This window comes from Hylobates moloch, unplaced genomic scaffold (assembly GCF_009828535.3).
Source record: "Hylobates moloch isolate HMO894 unplaced genomic scaffold, HMol_V3 SCAFFOLD_20, whole genome shotgun sequence".
Lineage (NCBI taxonomy): Eukaryota > Metazoa > Chordata > Mammalia > Primates > Hylobatidae > Hylobates > Hylobates moloch.
In genome coordinates this window covers 28,591,790-28,613,695 of record NW_026652295.1, presented here as the reverse complement: position 1 = coordinate 28,613,695, position 21,906 = coordinate 28,591,790, and the positions used below count along the sequence as shown (strand labels likewise).

Below are 21,906 nucleotides of genomic sequence, written 5' to 3'. Positions count from 1 at the left end.
TTCATAAACGCACACATTTTTTGGAAGAATGTACAAAAATCAAACAATGGTTACCTCTGAGGACTATGAATGGAGGGAGAAAGGAAGACAAGTTTTTAGTCTTGACTTTATACCTTTCGGTGCTTTCTGAATTTATTGCCTACAGCATGTAATTTTTATGATAGAAAATTTAACAGAATAAGATAAAATAATTGCCATAGCAAAGAAAGGAAAAGGAAAGAAAAGACAAATGCAGAAGGAAGAGAAAGAGAGAAAAAAATTACGTAGTAACTTTCAGGTTTTAATATATTTGCAGGATAATTACTAGTGTATATAAAACCTGATTACGTTTCTAGCCAAGTTTCTAGTACTATCAACCAGGAATTCACACAGTCTTAGTCCTGAAAGGGTTTTGCATTAGTTAGTCCAATCACTCCATTCTACACATGAGCAGACTGGGACTCTGACATCACACTGACAATATCCTCTTTTAGACAGACTCACATTAATGCATGGAAACATCAGCCTCAAAATATACACAGAAAAGCAAAGACAAGGGTCCAAAACAGGATGAAGCAGAAGAAACAAAGAGAAGTGTCCATTGTTGAGCTACTCTGAGGTGCCAGGCATGATGAACATGTAGGATGCAGCACCTCAGCGAGGTGGAGCAGGGCCTGGCTGTGGTGACCCAGGCTTACCTTATAGTGGCTGAGGGCATTTTCAATGGTCAGTTCATGATGAGACATGTGTTCAGGGGACACCAGGCATTCCACACATAGAAGAAGTCTGCTCTCCTCACAGAACCTGCACACCCTCTTCTGGTGGTTGGGGCAGATATAGCCTGTCCCTAGCACCTCCTCGGAACAGGGCTTCCGGCAGAGAGGGCAGCAGAAGACCCCGGAGACTGAGGCCTTCTCCACGTGCTGTGTCAGGCACACTCGACAGAAGAGATGTCCGCAGTTGGTGCTCACGGCCTCCTTCAGGCTCTCCTGGCAGATGGGGCAGACACCCTCCTCCTGGTTGTCCTTCTGCAAAGGGATCATGGCCTCGTTCCTACCCTGTCAGCCTCCTGTCTGCAGGGCCTCCTTCTTCACTGGTCTTCGGAAGGCCTGTCGCCCTCAACAGTCCCAGATAAGAAGGCCCAGCCGGAAGGAGGCAGCCCTGGAGCAGCCTGGAGGACAGGACACAGCCTCCAAGTTCAGGCAATTGCCCACTCTCCATCAAGGGTGCCGTGACATAGACCACACAAACCGCAATTCTGCACGAGTTTCAGAAATAGCTCATCAGCTTTGACATGGACCCTGCGGTTTCCTTGTATTTGTTAAACTTGAAATTATTTTTCATACACCTAGAGGAAGCAAGTGATTCAATAACCAATTCTGTTTTCCTCTTGACAGCTTTCAGTGAATATTTGTACGGGCCCCAAATTAAAAGGGCAAGGTGTCATTGTCATGGCCAAAAGCCAGACCCACTATAAACTTACAATTTGAGTCTCCTCTGATTTGCCATCAGTAGAGAGAGTTTGGCAGGAGTTTGGACTGTTTTCTCCTACACTGTCACACCAGGTGGCTCACTGCTGCCCATTATTACCACCAATCATTACAGCAGCATCTCCATCAGCTGGTCATTCTCCCAACCAACATCCCTCCCAGGGTCATATAGATTCCACACTGAAAGAATGAGAAAGAAAACAGGACACAGAACAGACCAGAGACTTGTATAATGTTTGAAGCCACTTTGTTCCTTCCTGTCAAATCACCACCAAAGATGACCCAAAGAAGGAAGTCCCCCGCCACCTGCCACTTCCCTTAGATACTGAGGATTCACTCTCATTCCCTCATGCTGCACCTCTTGCCTAGCCCCACTCCTGAAAAGCTTTCTTAGTATCCTACCTCAATTTCTCCTGCTACAGTTTCAGATCATTTTCTCTGGCTCCAGACCTGAAGAGATGGCCAGCAGGTGAGTGGTTCTTAAATCATGCCAATCATATGTGTTCATATAAATCTCAGGGCGGGGGGTGGAAAGACTCACACTTTCCTAGAAACACTGAATTACCAGGAAAATTACCTAGGGTAGCTGGAAGGTGACATGGACTTTGACTGGTGCAGGGCGTGGCTTGTTTGCTCACGGGGAGGAGGAAGGTCTTGGGCCTTTGACGTCGATATGACAGGAAATGAGACTCAACTAAGAATGGACCTCCTAGAACCCCAGCTTATGGAACCCCAGGATCCAGGTGTCACAGAACAATGGCACCCACTCAAGATGCTGGAATATCAACTGCCCACCCCATTGTCTAAGTTCCCTCCAGTCAGGCTAGTCTTGGCATTGAGTTTGAGGGAGCCCCCAAGGGTTGCCACTAATAAGGGCTGTCACTTGAAACTTTTAAGGGTCCAAGATGCTTGTTGAAAACCTCGTTTCAGAGCCTCCTCCCTCAATCCCACTTTGCCACTGTTTGCTGTGGGTTGTGTGATATTGTGAGCGATATATACATATACATATATATATATGTATATATATAAAATTAGTCTTGGCACAGAGCTCCTAAAACCCTTGAACAGATGATCCTTAACTTATGATGGGGTTACGTCCCAGTGAATTCACTGAAGTCAGAAATATTGTAAGGTGAAAGTGTACTCAATACCCCAGTAAACCCATCGTAACGTCAAAAATTTTAAGTTGAATCATCTTAATTCCAGATGCACCTCAACTTACCACATGGTTATGTTCTGATGAGTGTATCTTTTATTATTCATAATAAGCCCTTTTCAACCATACCAGGGTTTATGCTAATGAGGTGACTCTTGGAGGAAGAATGGAGGCTGGTTGGCAGAAGAACCATGTGATTAGAGGGTGGGAACTTTCTTTCTTTCTTTCTTTTGTTTTTTTTTTTTTTTTTTTTGAGACAGAGTTTCACTCTTGTTGCCCAAGCTGGGGTGCAATGGCAGTATCTCAGCTCACTGCAACCTCTGCCTCCCAGGTTCAAGCGATTCTCCTGACTCAGCAGGAGTAGCTGGGATTACAGGTGTAATCCCGAGTAGCTGGGATTACAGGTGTAATCCCGAGTAGCTGGGATTACAGGTGCACACCACCATGCCCAGCTAATATTTTGTATTTTTAGTACAGACGGGGTTTCACCATGTTGGCCAGGCTGGTCTCGAACTCCTGACCTCAGGTTACCTGCCTGCCTTGGCCTCCCAAAATGCTGGGATTATAGGTGTGAGCCACCACGCCCGGCCAGTTGGAACTTTCAGTCTCACCTCTGACCTCTGGGGAGGGGAAAGGAGCCCAGGGACTGAGTTAATCACCAACAGCCAGTGATTTGATCAATCATACCTACATAATGGAACCTCTGTAAGATCCTAAACAAAGGCCGGGCGCGGTGGCTCACGCTTGTAATCCCAGCACTTTGGGAGGCCGAGGCGGGCGGATCACGAGGTCAGGAGATCGAGACCACGGTGAAACCCCGTCTCTACTAAAAATACAAAAAAATTAGCCGGGCGTGGTGGCGGGCGCCTGTAGTCCCAGCTACTCGGAGAGGCTGAGGCAGGAGAATGGCGTGAACCCGGGAGGCGGAGCTTGCAGTGAGCCGAGATTGCGCCACTGCACTCCGGCCTGGGCGACAGAGCGAGACTCCGTCTCAAAAAAAAAAAAAAAAAAAAAAAAAAAAAAAAAAAAAAAGATCCTAAACAAAGAGGTTTGGAGAGATTCCAGGTTGGTGAGTGCATCCACACGCTGGGAGGGTGGCACATCCCACACTCCACCGGGGACAGGAGCTCCCGTGCTCAGGATCCTCCCAGACCTTGTCCTTCATCTGGCTGTGAAATCACCATGATCCTGGTGATTTCAAAGACTATGTACATGATCATTTAACACCAAGGCCTTTCAGTTCCTTGTCCTGCTCACATCCAATGACCTTTGCTTTTGCCACCCACCCTAGTGGCCACTCTCTTGATCTTGTCAGGATTCAGATTTCACCACCTGAAATTACAAATCTAGGCATTGTACTCACTTATAGTTCTCTTCCTAAGCCATTTCCGACAACATCTGTTTTTTAACCTTCAATCCTTGACCCCTCCACAATCTACGTTCCTGTCATATCTCATGAAATAATATAAGAAACAAAAATGTGGACAGATTAAGTAACCTGCCCAAGGCCACAGTGGTGTAAACACAGAGCTGGGATTCAGATCTGGGTGTCTCTCATCCCAGCCCACAGGCTTCATTACCATAAAATGTCATCTCTCTCTATATACCTTTTCTTGCTCTTAGAAAGAATTCAGCAAAAGCTTGATAAATGGATGGGTTAATGGACAGATGGACAGATAGATGATAATTAGATGTATGGATAGACGGATAAAGAAACAGCACTCTGTACCAACTTACAGTATTGATTATATAGTAACTTCTACTAGTTACTTAGGTAATTTTCTTGACTTTCCTACTGGCTTATTGAGCAACTTGAAGGCAGAAATCCACTGTATTTAACTAGCAGTAGCTTGAGAATGTTTCAAATGTAGAAACCATAAAAGGAAAGAAAGGTAAATTCAAGCACATTAAAAAAGACCTGCACGGGGGAAAAAAAACCAAAAGTGCAATGTCAAGAGACAAATGACCAAATACCAATGGAAGAAGAAAAATATTTACAACTACCATCAAAATGAAAGGGCTAGTTACCGTTTATATAGAGCTCTTACAAATAAGAATTTATCAACTACCAAGAAGAAAATTGGGCAGAGGTATCTCAGAAGACATTTCATAGAAAAAGAAATATCAAATGTCTCTAAAGCATATTAAAAGATACTCAGTCTCACTCTTATGAAGAAAATACAAATTAAAATAACACTGACATACTATTTTTCCCTATCAGATTGACAGAAATCCAAACGTTTGGTGACACAATGTTGGTAAGTGTGTGAGGAAATAGGCACTCCCATACACTGCTGATGGGAATGCCAATTAGTACTCCTCCTTTAGAGGGATTTGAGAATTTCCTCCAAGATTACAAATGTACATTCTCTCTGAGCCAGCAATTCTGATGTTAGAAATTTTACATATATATTCATGCATATGTGAAATAATATATGCATATACGTAGTGCATCAATGTTTTAGAAACATTTGCTTCAAATTTTAGAAAAAAACCAAATGTTCATCAATGGAAGTTAAGCTAAATAAACTAGCTACATTCATGCAATAGAACACTGTGCAGCCATTGGTAGGGGGTGGGGTGTGGAAGGGAACTTTTGCTATTGGAATAATCTCCAACATAAATTGATACATTAAAAAAAAAAAAAGCTTGGCCAGGCATGGTGGCTTACACCTGTAATCTCAACACTTTGGGAGGCTGAGACAGGTGGATCACGAGGTCAGGAGATCGAGACCATCCTGGCTAACATGGGGAAACTCCGTCTCATTAGCCCGGCATGGTGGTGGGTGCCTGTAGTCCCAGCTACTCGGGAGGCTGAAGTAGGAGAATGGCGTGAACCCAGGAGGTGGAACTTGCAGGGAGCCGAGATCGCGCCACTGTACTCCAGCTTGGATGACAGAGCCAGACTCTGTCTCGAAAAAAAAAAAAAAAAAAAAGCTTGATGGTGCCCATCTCATATCAGCCAGGTACAAAGCAACTCCCTGTTTATCCCAGCTTGGCTTCTGGTCTATGCCCATGCCTGGTTTATGCTTTGGATACATAGATTACTGATTTTAAAAATAAAAATAAATTTAAAAGCAAGGTACAGAACAGTGTATATAATATGCTATTATTTGCATAAATCGTGGAAGAATAAATACATTCTTATTTGCTTTTTATGCAAAGAACATCTCTGGAAGAATATATCAATGAACTAGTAAAGGTTGCTTCTGGAGAGAGAAACTAGATGTGTGGAAACCAGGGGCAAGAGGGAGACTTTTCCCTGTGTTTTTAAAATTTTGAGCCAGTAAATGTGCCATCTATCTAAACAATTATCTAAATTTTAAAATGTTTAAGAAGAGGATAGTCAGAATGAAAGGAATTCTGGACTAGTCAAAGAATCTGGATTATGGTCCTAATTGTGGAGATTTGTAGCTTCATGTTCAGGGGCAGCCACAGCTTCAGCCTCCTTTACAGGAAAGTGGACGAAATGTCATAGCTGGAGATGGATGTGCTTCTTAAACTACAAACTACTGCGCAATTGTCAGGGTCCTTATTTCCCTGAGTCAGCCTATTCGGCACAGCTCCATCAATATATTAGGTGCTCAGTAACTGTTTTAAAGGAGTGATCTTATCTAATTTCTTCTGCTTTAAAAATACTGGAGCCAAGAGTCAGGTGATTTTTGTCTTCTCCCTCTCCTTTATGACTCTTAATGCCTCTGTTTTGACATTTCCCAGCAGAAAAGACCCACCGCCTACCTCTTTCACACAGCTGCTCCAAACCCTTCACATCAGTGGAAGCCCAGCTCAAGTCCCAGTTTCCTAAATGAAACTTTCCTAACAAGTCAGTCTTCATTCTGATGAATGGGGGCTGAGACCTAGCCCACAGGTTGCTTGCCAAGCTGTGGGCTCTGGCTCAGGGCAGCAGTGTCCCCAAGAAAGTGAACTGATCCATCCTAATTTGCACAAAGGTGTCAGAGGGGCCTGCAGGTTCTACATGGATCTCTCTTTCCTAAATCACCATCTCATTTATTACCATTTGATTTTTGCCAACTTCCCTGGCTTTGGCTCATATTCAGCTCCATGACGGATAGGACTATGTCTTTATGTCTTTCCATACTCTCCTATGCCTAGCCCAGGGATGGGCACCTTAAACCACTCTCTAAGGGTCTCCAGCTAAGTCCTAAACTTAAATCCCAGCGATATTTTCTCAGTTCACATCCAAACTGATGACTCGAACGTTAGATCATCAGCAGCCCCCTCCTTAAAATTCTCCTCTCCACTGGCTCCCGGGTTCCCTCTCACTTATTTGATCATCCATAAAAGGAGATCTACTCTATCTTAGTGCAGTGAGGTGGAGCTACGCGGACTTCACAGGCGGAGTGGCCGGATTCAGATTCCCATTCTACCGATGCACAGTTGTTAGCACTATGCAGTTCCTGTAACCTCCCTGAGGCCCGATGCCAGCTTGGTATTGATATCCCTGTTGAGTTTAAACTTCTGTGCATTCTTAAATGTTCCATCACCACCTCAAGTTCAATGTACCTTCTAATTATTCTTGCCTGGATTATCTGCCACCCTCCCCAGAACAGGCAATGAACAGGGTCATTCAGCTGTTTTCGGCAGCTGTCTCTTGGTGGGCAGTAGGTGGCGCTGTCTTTCAAGACAGGACACCGCTTCTCTTCACCTCCGGAAGGTGGAGCATTGTTGCCAAGACCCTAGGGCACTGGGATATTTCGTTTTTTAAATGGTGGCTTAAAAACTGGTAGCATAATTCCTCAGGGCAAGAAACATCTGGCTGTGGAAAGCTAGCCGTGAAATATGTAGATTGGAGATGGAAGGAGAGAGAAGGGAAGGGGAGCATAAAACTGTGTAAGAGGAAGAGGGGTGGCCCAGGAGAGAGACAGAGCCTGCAAGGCTGCAGAAGGCATGCGACCAAGGAGGAAAATTTACCAGTGAGAAATGTCTTGGGCAGAAATAGTGAAGGAATGTTTAAGAACGGAAATGCCTAATATTGAACGTTAAGTCGTCTGCTCTGAGATTGTGTCCTCTGCTGAAACCTGTCCTCTAGCCCAGCACTCAATACTTTTTATCCCTAGACTTCCAGGAATCAAGCAGTCAATCTATCATACACAGTGACTTGAGTAAGAGGAAATTTAGAGAAATCACAGGAAAGGTGCTATGCTCTATGTTTGATGATGCAGTTCTCAGAAAAACAGGGTTGGGGAGGAGCAGGGGTTCAAGATCTGAGATTCAGGAGGCATGGGGGACTCAGCAGAGCCCTTGGGAGCTGCTGGTGAAAGCAACGAGTTATTGGTAGAAACCTCTGAATTCCACCCAATCGCGTGGAGGAAACAACGTCCAATACAGCATGACCTCACTTATACTCGGAGTGTAAAAAAGTTAACTCGTAGAAGCAGACAGTATTAATACAATGGTGGTTACCAAAGTCTGGGCGTGGGGGGCCTGGGGATGGGTTGGTCAAAGGATACAAAGTTTCAGTTACTTCAAGGAGGAATACTTCAAGAGATCTATTGTACCTTCTGGTGATTTGTTAGTAATGATACACTGTGTTCTTTAAAATTGCTAAGAGAGTAGATTTTAAGTGTTCTCACCACAAAACACGAAAACCAAATAAACAAAACTAAAACAGCCTGAAATGTATTGAGGCTATTAGGCATTCACCAGGTTGTTAAGGAATCCTTATTTCAAGTCCTACAAAACAGCTGCTCCTGAGAAGCACAGCCAGATGGACCAGTGTGGACATTACATATGGCGAGGTTGTAGAAAGCAATGAATCCATCCCCAGTGGAATGTGTATGAGGGGCTGGCTTACAGCAAATACTTAACTGGACACACCTATTTCAACAAAAGGATAGGGTTACACAATCAGCCACTTCCCTATAATAGGGGAATTTATGAGCTTCCAACTCCAAACTGAGGCACAGGGAAGAATCAAAAAGGGTAAGCAAATGCAGAGAGTGATGTTCGGTGAGACAGACAGTATGAGTCAGCCTGAAGTGGGACCCCAGCGGAGAGACTTCAGGGACAATCCTGTTGCAGTCGTGAAGTGTGCAGAGGAAGCTCTGCCATTAAGTTCATCCCTTGCACTGGTCCTTTCCAAGACCCTGGAATTCCAAACAATGTGTTCAATGTGGTCATGCTAAGTGTTTTGTAAAATTTGCAAAAGTAATATATTTTAACCACGGTTAGGATTACTGTCTCCTTCCATGTCAACTTCCCTCTGTCACAGTTTCTCTTGTATCAGGTAGAATTTGGGGAATCTAGCTAAGGGAAAATTAAGTTGGGATTACATTGTTTGAGCTTACTAGGACATGTGGTTCATAAGCACTTTCATGTACAGTCAAGTTATTGCTACCCGTCTCAGTGTAGAAGTGGCTTACAGGAACCACCACCCACTGAGATAACTCACCTGACATCAGAGACTAAAGTGAAAGGTCAGAGATCTGTCACAAGAAGAATGTGTGCTGTGACATGAGGCACCAGAAGTCTGTGGACAGTGAAGCCAATAAATCCTTTTAACCCCTAGATGTAGAAAATTATAAGCGTAGTGCTCAGTCTCATCAAAGCCTAGTCAAAATGGAAGTTCTCTTCTTTAGGAATATACTTATTAATTATACATATACAATTATACATACATCATGAAATAAAATGATCTCTTGCATATTTGCACATGAAATTAATAGAAGTTATTCTGACATCAAAAAGAGAATTGGAAGAAGAAAAAAAGTTTGGTTCCAGCCAAAATCAGCAATTTATTGAAGGGAAGGGATACATTTTTAATAGAATAGATGCCTAGATTGTTTGACAATCACTTGATGAAGAATGAACCGCATAAACACATTAAAACTTAAAAAAATTGTTGTTTTGGCATAAAATATTGACATCTACAAACAATTTCATACTACACCTTTACAACAAGGACTTAACGAAAAACAGGCCAATGACTTTTAGCAACTTAAAAGAGTATTTAAGATTAGTCACTGCCCAAGAAAACTTGAAATGCCCTGAAATCTCAGGCTTACATAGGAAACTCTTCACAGAGGCTTTTCCAAAATTAATAGCACTAAAAATCTGCATATTATTACCAATAACGATTGTGAAATGGATATTAACTTTTCTAAACTTTCAATAAAACTTTTTTTTTGCTTAACTATGCTAGACGAAATACCAAATTATTCATTCTCACCCAGGAAAATACATTACAAAGTGTTGTCAAATGAAGAGGGAATCAAAAAATATAAACGGGAAAATATAGGGGTGGTTCAAGCAGTTATTAGAACTTTTTTTGGATTTTTTGATGTTTGTGATATGTCAGTTTTTAAACATTTATCATTTGCTGTCATTGCTTTTCCTCATTGTAAGTCATATTTGCTTTTATTCTTAATTTTGTCAAATTCTGTATCCTTTTTCTTTTCTTTCTTTCCTTTTTTTTTATTTTTTATTTTGAGACGGAGTCTTGCTCTGTCGCCAGGCCTGAGTGCAGTGGCACGATCTTGGCTCACTGCCTCACTGCAACCTCCGCCTCCCTGGTTCAAGGGATTCTCCCGACTCAGCCGCCCGAGTAGCTGGGATTACAGGCACACGCCACTACGCCCAGCTAATTTTTTGTATTTTTAGTAGAAACGGGGTTTCACCATGTTGGCCAGGATGGTCTCGATCTCCTGACCTCGTGATCCACCCACCTCGGCCACCCAAAGTACCGGGATTACAGGCGTGAGCCACCGTGCCCGGCTGCATCCTTTTTCTTGAAAAGGCCCAACACTGTGTAAGCTTTCAAGCCCCACAAACCTGGGCCGTTTCTCCGCCCCAGGAGAGTTCTCCGGCAATGGGAGTGGCCCAGACAGGCTCCCCAGATAGGGTCGGTTTCCCACAGGAGCCCTAAGGGGAGCTGAACCGGAAAACAAGTCTGTTAGTAGCGCTGGTCCTACGTGTCAGGGCTCAGTGGATAGAGAAGGAACAGGTGAGAAGCAGAGCCCCCGCCCAGTGCCCAGCGGTCCCCTTGGAAGCTCTGCTCGTAACCGTCCCGAGGGGCTGCGGCTCCGGGGCTCGGGTCGTTTTGAGTTCTATCTTTGCGGCGGCTCCAGAATTCCAGGGGCAAGGCTTGCGCTCTGTCGTTTGCAGAAAACCGTTGCCAACTGACATCTGGGCCCTCGGGTGTTTCCAGCCCCACCTCCTCCCAGCCTTTCTTGTAACTAACCTGATCGAATGTGTGAGTTGGGATTTCTTTTAAAAGCCCACCTCAACTGAAATTGGGACAGTATAATCAGGATTCCGCTCCCCCCACCTTCACCCCAATCGGTTGCTTTTCAAATACAGCCTTTCTAAAACGCCGCCAGTCATCCGGGCGTGAGGGCGCGCGTCCGGCGTTCCTGGGCGCTCACCCCGTGGTCCGCGCCCCAACCTCCCTAACGTTCCCCAACCGCCGTCCGAGCTGCCCCACTCTTCGCCCGGTCACTGATGCAGAGGCTGTCAGGCCTCTCTGCGCACGAAGCCCATCACAGCACCAGGGCCCGTAGCCAGTGCCGGGCTGTCCTCTTCCCACCCCAAGGCGGTCCTCTCCAGTCCCCACACCGCCTCCTTCGGATCCCTCCTCAGCCTGCGGACTTCAGGTTGCCGGCTCCTCACTTGGGTCCTGCGCTCCTCGGGCTTCTCACAGAGTAGCCGTCTCCATTCTACCGATAGGGAAACAGAGGACCAGAGCCCCGAAAGTCATAAGCCCAAAGGCCCCTGAGAGTGGTCTCCAAATGCTAGTACTGTGGCTCTGGAAAGATTTACATTTTATTTCCTGCAACAAAGGCAGCCTCAGAGAACTGGCCTCCAAGCTTTTTCCGTGCAGACCCCCAATCTTTCAAGACACCACAGACCAATTCAGTTGGCAAAAGCTCGAAGAACAGTACACCCCAAACCAACGGAATAAAAAAGTTTTGTTTAGTTGAGACTGCGGAACTCTTAGCTGGCTTACAGATTTCCAAGGCAGCATTTGGCACCTCTGTTTGCTGTTTGGCTCCTCTTTCGGCCTCTAGAGCTGACTGCAGCTCCAATCTCCTTGTCACATCCTGGTCTGCAAACTGAGACCTCACAGGGGCCTTTACGCCATAGGGCAACTCCTTATGCCGTTGTCACACTAAAGCTAGAATTCTCAAAGCTGGAGCACTTAGGTGTCTACATTTTGGAGGTCCCAGCCTGAATATATGCACAAGCAGGCTTTTTGTTTCTGAGCCCAGTGAAGAGGACTGCTCTGACTCCAGCTCTTCTGAAATATTAGAACGTTGTAAAATGCAAGGTTCTCTTCCAGCCCTGACTAGAGGTGATGCGGCAATGTGTGTATGCAAGAAAAGTCCATGCAGACTTTATACAGACTTTACTACTACAGAAAAGAGAATCTTTCTGAAAGCTAAGGCCCTGAGAAGAGCAAACTACTGAAAAATTAAGGCCTGCATCAGAAGGGCTTCTGCTTCCATTAATGGACTGAGTAATTCAGACTAAGCCTCCATTTGAAGACAACTAAAAATGCTGGGTAAAATATTTTTAAGTATCTTACTTAAATATTCAAAGGTTAGTGAGGAATTGCTGGGCCAAAATTTGGGAAAGGAAAGGAACATGGGGGTGAGCCTGCAACTGGGGTTGCTTCTGTACTGGGAGCATTTGCTGAAGAGAGTTTAAGAATCCAAGCTGCATTTTTGGCAGCCTTTAAAGGCTTAAAGGGAGTAGAAATGGTGTCCCAAGCCCAGAAAATCTCAAGTAACCATTGAACTTGTTCAAAGTGACTCTAAACTGCTAGTGTCAAAAACAATCATTCTGGGAAGAAGATAACAGCATCCTAGGCCTCAAATGCATCTAGCAAACAAGCAAAAATAATCAAGCCCCAGAGAGGTGAGATTGCCATAAGAAAAGCAGAAACAGGCCGGGTGCGGTGGCTCATGCCTGTCATCCCAGCACTTCGGGGGGCTGAGGCTGGGGGATTACTTGAGCTCATGAGTTCGAGACCAGCCTGCACAACATGGTGAAACTCTGTCTCTACAAAAAATGCAAAAGTTAGCCAGGCGTGGTGGTGCACACCTGTAGTCCCAGCTACTAGGGTGGCCAAAGTGGATGGACGGCTTGCGCCTGGGAAGCAGAGGTTGCAATGAGCTGAGATCATGCCACTGTACTCCAGCCTGGGCTGTAGAGCCAGACCTTGTCTCAAAAAGAAAAGAAAAAAACAAACAAACAAACAAACAAAAAAACCAGACAACAGAATCAGACCCACGGTGCTTCCAGACTCTGGGGTTATTGGGCATAGACTGTATAACAATGTGTATGCTATCTTCAAAAGGATAAAAGCCATGCGTGCAACATTTGGCAGAGAGCTAGAAATTATAGCAAGTGACATAGCAGATTATTTTGGGGAAAAGGAAATCTAGACTGAGACAGTGATGGGAACTAGAGTTATAAAGTCATGGAAACTCAAGTATGGTGGCTGTGTTGGTCAATCTGTGAGCCTAGAAAGAATTAAACATGAGAGGCTATGTGACCACAGAGAGAAACAGAGCGAATAGCTTCCTATTTTTCAGTTCAGTTTTTTGCTACTACAAAATTATATAACCAAAAGTAGATGATTTTAACTATGTAACTTAAAGGGTTATACATTCACTTGGCTCAAAAAATAATATATTAAAAGGTATAGATTAAGTAGGACTGTGACCACCTTGCCCTTCTTCATTCATTCCATCTACCACTACCCCCTGTCCCTGGCCCGCCGGTACAACTTTTATTGGTTTTCTGTGTATCCTTTCAATGTTTCTTTATGCAAATAGAAATTAAATACAACTATATATATTTGTATTTCTCCCTTTTATTAAGCAAAGTTTTGCATACTAAACACTGTTCTGTCACTTAACAATGTTGCCTAAAGATTGTTGTCATTGGAATATAGAGAGCCTGTATAAAATGGCTATTTAGTATGGCAACTGAAAAATTAGCTGTTTTGTGCCAGGAACCATGGTAAGTGCTGAGGGTGTCAAGATGAAAAACCATGGTCATGGGTAAGAGCTTTTATTTTCACAATCTTAAGTAGAAAATTTTTCTAGAATTTGGCTTTGGGAGGGATTAGACTGCTACCCCTGGGTACTGAATCCCACTGCTTCCCATCCATCTATAATGTGAACTCACTGGCATGGTTGGCCCACGTTAGCTGGCTTTGTGCATTGGAGCAGCTGGATGCCAGCCCAGAAGTTTCTGGCAGCCTGGGCCCAGCAGTTCTGCGCCCACTGTGGGCCAGAGCACACTGCTGTCTTGCAGTAGAGAAGGGAGTATCAGCCTTCTACTCCACAGACTCAGCAGAGGCTTGATTTCAGATGTGAGCTGACCTTGAGACAGGACCAGTCTGACTCAGGGATCAACTTTAAGGTGCTGTCAGGTCTCTGTGGAGCTAATAAACGGAGTAGGGGGTCATGGGGGCAAAGGCTAGCTCAGACAAATGGAAGGAGAGGCATCCTCATTTTGAACAAAAGCTGTCTGTTTTTAAAGCCCCCATAAATGGTTCAATATTTTAAAAGTTTTTTATTTTTTAAAAAGCAATTTTTAAAAACACTCTTGGGTTAAAAACGTTGACTAAGGATATTTTACATAAATAGTGGAAGATTTGAATAAATGTTCTGTATAACTAAAATAGAGTTCTTTTCTGAAGAGAACTTTGGACTTTCACCGATACCTGACACCTGGGCCATTGTTCTCCAATTAAAGGTGCAATTTTTTTCTATAGGAAAGTCATAATTCAAGATCAAAAAATGAGCCCTTTTACGATGTTTTTACAATGCCCCACCCTTGTTCCCCCACCCTCCACCACCCAACCTCTCCCCAGGAATATCTTTTTTTTTTTTTTTTGGTAAGGAGTCTCACTCTGTCTCCAGGCTGGAGTGCAGTGGCGCTATCTCAGCTCACTGCAACCTCTGCCTCCCGGGTTCAAGTGATTCTCCTGCCTCAGCTTCCTGAGTAACTGGGACTACAGGCATGCACCACCACGTCCAGCTAATTTTTGTATTTTAGTAGAGACAAGGTTTCACCATGTTGGCCAAGCTGGTCTTCAACCCCTGAGCTCAGGTGATCCTCCCACCTCGGCCTCCCAAAGTGCTGGGATTACAGGTGTGAGCCACTGCACCTGGCCCCTAGGAATATCTTATATTAAATACAGGAGTTGATAGGCAGGCTTATCTCTCATTCCCACCCACATCCATCCCTTCTCCCACACTCTGATCAGCTGGAAAAATTTGGAAAGATGGAAAAGAGATTATTCCAGCACAGGAGAAGGAAGATCACTTGTCACATTGCCAGGAAAAACATATGATGCTCAGTTAAACTTGAATTTCAGATGTACAACAAGTAATTTTTTAGTGTGTCTCAAATATTGCATTATTCATTGTTTATCTGAAGTTCATATTTAACTGAGTGTCCTGTACTTTCATTTGCTAAATCTGACAACCCTATTTGGCAAATCTGGGTCACAGGGTATAAGGCCGACTAGAAAAGGCAGTCAAGGAAAGAAAGATAAGTTTAGATGAAAGGCAAGAGGCCCATGGAGTAGGAGTTAGACTTTATTCTGTAGAAAATGGGGACCAATTGAAGGTGTCAGGTTTTTTTTTAAGTAACATTTATTGTGGGATTTTTTTAAATTGTAAAAGCAAGTATGTTAATTGTACTATATTTGGAAAGTACAGAAAAGTATAAAAGAATATAATTACCCATAATTTCACCAACAAGCAATAACAACTGTTGGCAACTTGCTGTTAACTGCCTGCACGTTGATGACAGTTTTCACCTTCTCAGGCCCATTTTGTTAGCTCTATTGAAAACTGGAACCATATCGACTGCTCTTCATACCCCCTTTCTTCTTTATTTTTTCCTCCATAATTTTTATTTTCTCCTTAGAACTTTAATGTGAAAAAAAAATATTTCCTCCTAATGTATGATTCATTCGGTTAGCTGATTTACTGCCTGGCTCTCAGTGGGTGGGGCTTCTGTCTACTTCATTCACTGTAATACAAGTGCCTAGAATTATGCCTGACACATGGCAATAAGAATCCATTGTAATAAACAAATAAGTTATCCTTCTGGTTTCTTTTCTCTGACTATGTATGCTTTTGATTATTTCCTTATGTAACCATAATAGATTTGTTGCCCAACAGGCACAGAGAGTCAGTAAGCTGAAACCTGGTTGCAGCAGAGAAAGAGATTTAATCATTGGGCCACCAAATGAGGACATAGAAGGGAACTTCAAATCCATCTCTCCAAAGAATTTGGAGCTAGAGATTTTAAAGATTTTGGAGTGGGCCAAAGTGATTGGCTGAAGAGTGCAGGGTGAAGTCATGGGACAAGGAGATGAAGAAGCTGTATTATCAAGCTGAGAAAACAGTTCCTTTGTGGAGGTCTTAAACTAGTTGTCATCAGCTGTTCTGCTAAAATTCAGGATCTGCTTAAGCAATTCTTTAAAAAAATTTTTTTTAATTCATAATTTTTTTTTTGTAGAGATGGGATCTTGCTTTGTTGCCCAGGCTGGTCTCGAACTCCTGGCTTCAAGCAATCCTTCTGCCTTGGCTGATTCTTATGTCAGAAATCCTACCTATAGCAACAATGGGGATATGACTGGTCAGTATCTAGTGTTACACGACTTTTGGTTTCAAGGAAGTGACTCAAAGTGCAGCCTGATTAAGGCTTAATTATAACTATATTTCTGTCCAGAATTATTGCTGACCCTGTGAGGATGGCTTCACTTAGGGAAAATTTTTAGACATGAAACTACTGGGCCAAAAGGTCTTAGGTGCATTTTAAAATAATTTTGGTGTATATTGCCCACATACAGTGCAGAGGGGCTAAACTGGCTCACATTGCAGCTGCAGGACTGTGGAGTGCCTGCACTGAAGTTTGCAATAGAGGGAAGAGGAGATGAGCACTGCTCCATCCAGTAGGAGGTGTAAGCGTTGGGAGACCCCTTGTGAAGAGCTGGAAACTCAGATCTGGGGTTGTGGGGATGGAAAGTGGGCTCTGCGGTGATATGGGAGTTCATCTGTGTATTCTTTTGCCAGGACCTCCATAACAAAGTACCACAGGCTGGGTGGCTCTAGCAACAGCAATTTATTTTCTCAACGTTCTGGAGGCTGAAAGTCCAAGATCAAGGTTGTTGCTTGTGAGGACTCTCTCCTTGGCTTACAGATGGCCGTGTACTCACTGAGTCCTCACAAGGTCTTTCCTCACGTGGAGCATCCCTGGTGCCTCTCTGTGTGTCCAAATCTCCTCTTCTTATGAAGACGCCAGTCAGATTAGACAAAGGTCCACTCTTATGGGCTTATTTTAACTCTGAGGACTAAACTCTGACCTTTTTCCTTCTCTTGCCCAAATTTCTACCTAAGGGGCCTGGGGAGTTACGCCCTACAAACCGTAAAGTCTCATCAGAGGGGTTTTATTTGACCCTATATAATGTGGCCTACTTTCCACACTGGCTCTGGCATAACATTACATAACAAATAAGGAAAGAAATCAAAATATTTTAACCCCAAATATATTTCCTTGCCATATCTTGAAATTGCCCTGCGAAGTCATCTCTTATGGGGGAAAAATCTAAATGCTATAGAGAATCCCCTTTTCTCTTTTTTTTCAGGTCCAGGAGATAATCAAGAGTCTGGCACCCTTTTTGAGTCTAATAAAAAACATTTACAATCTATTCTCTCTGAAGCCTGCTACCTGAAGTCTTCCTCTGCACATTAAGAACTTTGGGCCGGGTGCAGTGGCTCACGCCTGTAATCCCAGCACTTTGGGAGGCCGAGGCAGACAGATCACCTGAGGTCAGGAGTTCGAGACCAGCCTGACCAACATGGAGAAATCCCATCTCCACTAAAAATACAAAAAATTAGCCAGGCAAGGTGGTGCATGCCTGTAATCCCAGCTACTTGGGAGGCTGAGGCAGGAGAATGGCTGGAACCTGGGAGGCAGAGGTTGCAGTGAGTCGAGATCGTGCCATTGCACTCCAGTCTGGGTGACAGTGAGACCTCGTCTCAAAAAAAAAAAAAAAAAAAAAAAGAACTTTTCTCTCCATAATTCTTTATCTCAGCCCAGACATTTCCTTTCCATTGATCCCAGGTCTTTAGATAAACTCAACCGTCAACCAGAAAATGTTTAAATCTACCTATAACCTGGAAGCCCCCTACTTTGAGTCGTCCTGCCTTTCTGAACCTAACCAATGTACATCTTAAATGTACTTGATTGCAGTTTCATGTCTCCCAAAAATGTATGTATGAAACCAGGCTGTGCCCTAACCACCTCAGGCACATGTTCTCAGGATCTCCTGAGGGCTGTGTCATGGGCCATGGTCACCCATATTTGACTCAAAATACATCTCTTTGAATATTTTACAGAGTTTGACTCTTTGTCAACAATTTAATCAACTTTCAAAGGCCTTATTTCCAAATATAGTCACATTTTGAGGTTCTTGGAGTTAGGGCTTCATCATACAAGTTTGGAGCAGTGGGTGAGAGGGACACAATTCAGCCCACAGAAATCTGCATAGAAGTGTTGAGACCGTGGGAGAGACAGACATCCACCACAAACCTCCCCGCATCTGGAAGGCAGCACTCTGTACTCCTGAGTCTCTCAGGGCCAACCAGATCCTCCTCATGCCTCCTGAAATGAGATTTCAAAGCTGCTTGCCATCCAAGTGCCCTCTCTCAAGGCAGCCCAGTTGCGGGTACCTTTATTAAAATGTGGTTCCCAGAGTGAGTTACCAAGAGCTCTGTGTTAGGCTCTGGACAGGGTACTTCTGTGGTACAAGAATATTACATAGTCTGATGTGTTCTGATAGGGGCACTTAGATCCTCAAACCCAAGCATATTTTTATTTCTTCTTGCCACTTTTCTCTGAACCACTTTTCTCTGAACCACTTTTCTCTGATGTCATTTATTGTAGAAGCAGCATAACCATAGCAAATAACAGGGTACCGCAGCCTAGCCAAGTTGACATATAAAATTAACCATTCCACAGGACAATCCCATAATTTAAATAATCTAGATAACTGAGTCAAGTGAAGGCCAGGCCTTTTCAGCTTCTTCCCTCTGCCCTTGCTCCTAAGTTGGAGTTGCAGTGTTAGGAGGACTGCAGTTTCTCCTGGCAGAGGGAGAGGAGTGAGACCGTCATGAGGTTCTTCCATTTGCACTGGCACAGCAGCCCTTAAACTATCTCTGGATTTATGCTTCTATGTTTTAATGGGTTTCTCTAAGGAAGAAAGGAAGCTTTACATTTTGTTGGGGTTTTTAATCTCATGGCTGATCCTTTGGTTGAGCAATTCAGCCCAATGTTATATTGACTGCTATATATAAACTGACATTTGTTGCTCCATTTATTTTGATGGCCCTCCTATTTTTTTTTCTTTCTGTTTGCATGTATATAATCTCTATAGAAAACTTTAAACTTATTTTTAATGGGATGATATACATGCAAACAGAAAGCAAACATTTTAATCATTCTGGTATTTTAAACAGAACTGTTTTTACGGCTAAGTGCCGTGACTCATGCCTGTAATCCCAGCACTTTGGGAGGCCGAGGCGGGCTGATCACTGGAGGTCAGGAGTTCCAACACCAGCCTGATCAACATGGTGAAACCCTGTCTCTACTAAAAATACAAAAATTAGCCGGGCATGGTGGCACAGCCCTGTAATCCCAGCTACTTGGGAGGCTGAGGCAGGAGAATCGCTTGAACCTGGGAGGCGGAGGTTGCAGTGAGCTGAGATCGCACCATTGCACTCTAGCCTGGGCAACCAAAGCAAAACTGTCTTGAAAAAAAAGAAAGAAAGGAAAGAAGGAAGGAAGAAAGAAAGAAAGAGAGAGAGAGGAAAGAAGAAAGAAAGAAAGAGAAAGAAAAACAAAGAAAGAAAGAGAAAGAAACCATGTTTTTACTACCTCCTGTTTCTAATTTCTATTTTTAACTAAATAAAATCTAGCTCTCTTGTTGGGAGACTGGCTATAGGGTATCTCTGTGTAAGCTGTCCCTTGACTTCATTCCGACCCCACCGTCCCTGACTTATCTTGAAGCCTAAAAACGCTTTTGAAATCCTGTGTGCATTTTACTTTTCTTATAATATTCTTTCTAGTGACCCTTCAAATGCATTTTAAGTCATTTGCCTTGAGGCTTTCGAAAAAGATAATGCCCATTCACACTCCAACCAGCCACATATGAAGAGTCCCATTTTTCCACATCCTCATCAGCTCTGGACATTTTTGAAAAATTTTGCCAGTCTGATGAGTAAAAAGTTTATCTCATTTTTGTATTTGTATCACATTATTTGTATTTTCCTGAGTAGTAGGGAAGGAGTTGAACTTTTTCTTAATTTTAGAATTTATTTTAGAATTCCTTTGAATTTCTATTTCTATTTCTATCCATTGTTCATTTTCTACAGTTTTCCTGTTTTAACTAAAATATTTTATTTTGGAAAAACTTAATATAGAAAATAATAGAAAACCATATACCAAGCACCTTAAAACCACAACCTAGAATTAACAAATACAAACATTTTGCTATGTTTGCCTCAAATTTTTAAAAATTAAATATTACAGATAAATTTGAGATTCCCTCTGTCCATTTAGTTCTCTTCTTAGTTCCATTCCTCTCTCTCTCTTTCTCTCCACCCGGAAGCAAACACTGCCATAAATTTAGTATGTATCCTTTCAGGCCTTGTGTTTAAACTTCTATCACATATATGGAAACTGCAAAGTATATGAAGTGTTGTGTGTTTCTAAGTGTATATAAATCACCACATACTCATTACTGTTTTGAGACCTAGCCATATGACTGCATACAGATCACTGGTTTTCCACCAGAGGTTTTGTCCCCCAGGGATATTTGGTCATGCTTGGAGACATTTTTGTTTGTCACAACTGGGGGATAGGAGTGCTACTGGAATCTAGTGGTAGAGGCCAGGGATGCTGGTAAACATCCTACAGTGCACAGGACCACCCCACACCAAAGAATTATCCAGCCTAAAATGTCAACAGTGCTGTCATTGAAAAACCCTGATACAGGATTTATTTAATATTTTGCTTTTTTTTTTTTTTTTTTGTGACAGAGTATCTCCCTGTCGCCCAGCCTGGAGTGCAGTGGTGCAATCTTGGCCCACTGCAAGCTCTGCCTCCCAGGTTCCCGCCATTCTCCTGCCTCAGCCTCCCGAGTAGCTGGGACTACAGGCGCCCGCCAACACTCCCGGCTAATTTTTTGTATTGTTAGTAGAGATGGGGTTTCACCGGGTTAGCCAGGACGGTCTTGATCTCCTGGCCTCGTGATCCGCCCGCCTCGGCCTCCCAAAGTGCTGGGATTACAGGCGTGAATCACCGCGCCTGGCCGATATTAATACTGTTACATGCATCTCTGAGTGCACATGTGCAAGGTTTTCTCTAGAGGGGCAGAATCATACAGGGTGTAAGAAGGCTCTAGAGGCTACCTGGGTTCAAGCCCCCATTCCACTATTTACTTACTGAATGACCTTTGGGGCAAATTACTTAATCTCTCTTGATCTCCATTGACTTGTCCTCAAAATGGGAATAATAATACTTCCCTATATAAATGAGTTAATAGGCAAAATGCTTGGGACTGTGCCTGGCACATGGTAAGCATTCAAGAAATGTTAGCTTTTATTTACTGGTAGTAGTATTTTCATCATCATCATTATCATTACACAACCTTGAAATGCAAGTACACCATTTAAATTCTACTAAATATTTTTAAATTACTGTAATTTATACTCTCACCAGTAGGGTATAGGACTACCTATTTCTCCATGTCCTTGGTTATATTTGATATTCCAGACTTAAGATATAAAATGATATCTTCTTTTATTTTAATTGGCATTTTCTTTTTTCTCTTTCTTTCTTTCTTTCTTTCTTTCTTTCTTTCTTTCTTTCTTTCTTTCCTTCTCTCTCTCTCTCTCTCTTTCTTTCTTTTTTTTTAGAAAAGGTCTTGCTCTGTTACCCAAGCTGGAGTGCAGTAGGGCGGCTAAAGTGCAGTGGCATGATCACGGCTCACTGCAGCCTCGATCTCCCAGGTTCATGCAATCCTCCTGCATCAGCCTTCCAAGAAGCTGGGACTATAGGTGCGTGCCCACCATGCCCAGCTAACTTTTGTATTTTTTGTAGAGACAGGGTTTCACCATGTTGTCCAGGCTGCTCTTGAACTCCTACGCTCAAGAAGTCTGCCTGTCTTGGCCTCACAGAGTGCTGGAATTATAGGCATGAGCCAATGAGTTCAGCGTGCATTTTCAAGAT

The 21,906-nt window shown here is 43.3% G+C and overlaps 2 protein-coding genes and 1 non-coding gene across 7 annotated transcripts in view; 2 read left to right on the top strand and 1 right to left on the bottom strand.

Annotated features, from left to right (window-relative positions):
- Positions 1-10,954, bottom strand: part of TRIM40 (tripartite motif containing 40) — a 22,315-nt gene extending 11,361 nt beyond the window's left edge. For 2 of the 3 annotated variants that reach the window (XM_058432141.1, XM_032140917.2), the window contains exons 1-3: positions 10,826-10,954; positions 10,417-10,736; positions 678-1,327 (exon numbers count right to left, since the gene is read on the bottom strand). In XM_058432141.1, coding sequence (XP_058288124.1) covers positions 678-1,022 — 345 coding nt within the window. In that variant the 5' untranslated portion in view covers positions 1,023-1,327; positions 10,417-10,736; positions 10,826-10,954. The remainder of the gene's footprint in view (positions 1-677; positions 1,328-10,416; positions 10,737-10,825) is intronic. The other variant, XM_058432142.1, reaches the window with a different exon arrangement.
- On the top strand, positions 5,529-5,668 carry LOC116460537 (small nucleolar RNA SNORA48). Its single transcript, XR_004245841.1, has one exon. It is a non-coding gene; the product is annotated as a small nucleolar RNA SNORA48 (small nucleolar RNA).
- Positions 10,766-21,906, top strand: part of TRIM31 (tripartite motif containing 31) — a 27,555-nt gene continuing 16,414 nt past the window's right edge. For all 3 annotated transcript variants that reach the window (XM_058432137.1, XM_032140906.2, XM_058432138.1), the window contains exon 1: positions 10,766-12,145. In XM_058432137.1, the coding sequence (XP_058288120.1) occupies positions 12,139-12,145 (7 nt within the window). In that variant the 5' untranslated portion in view covers positions 10,766-12,138. The remainder of the gene's footprint in view (positions 12,146-21,906) is intronic.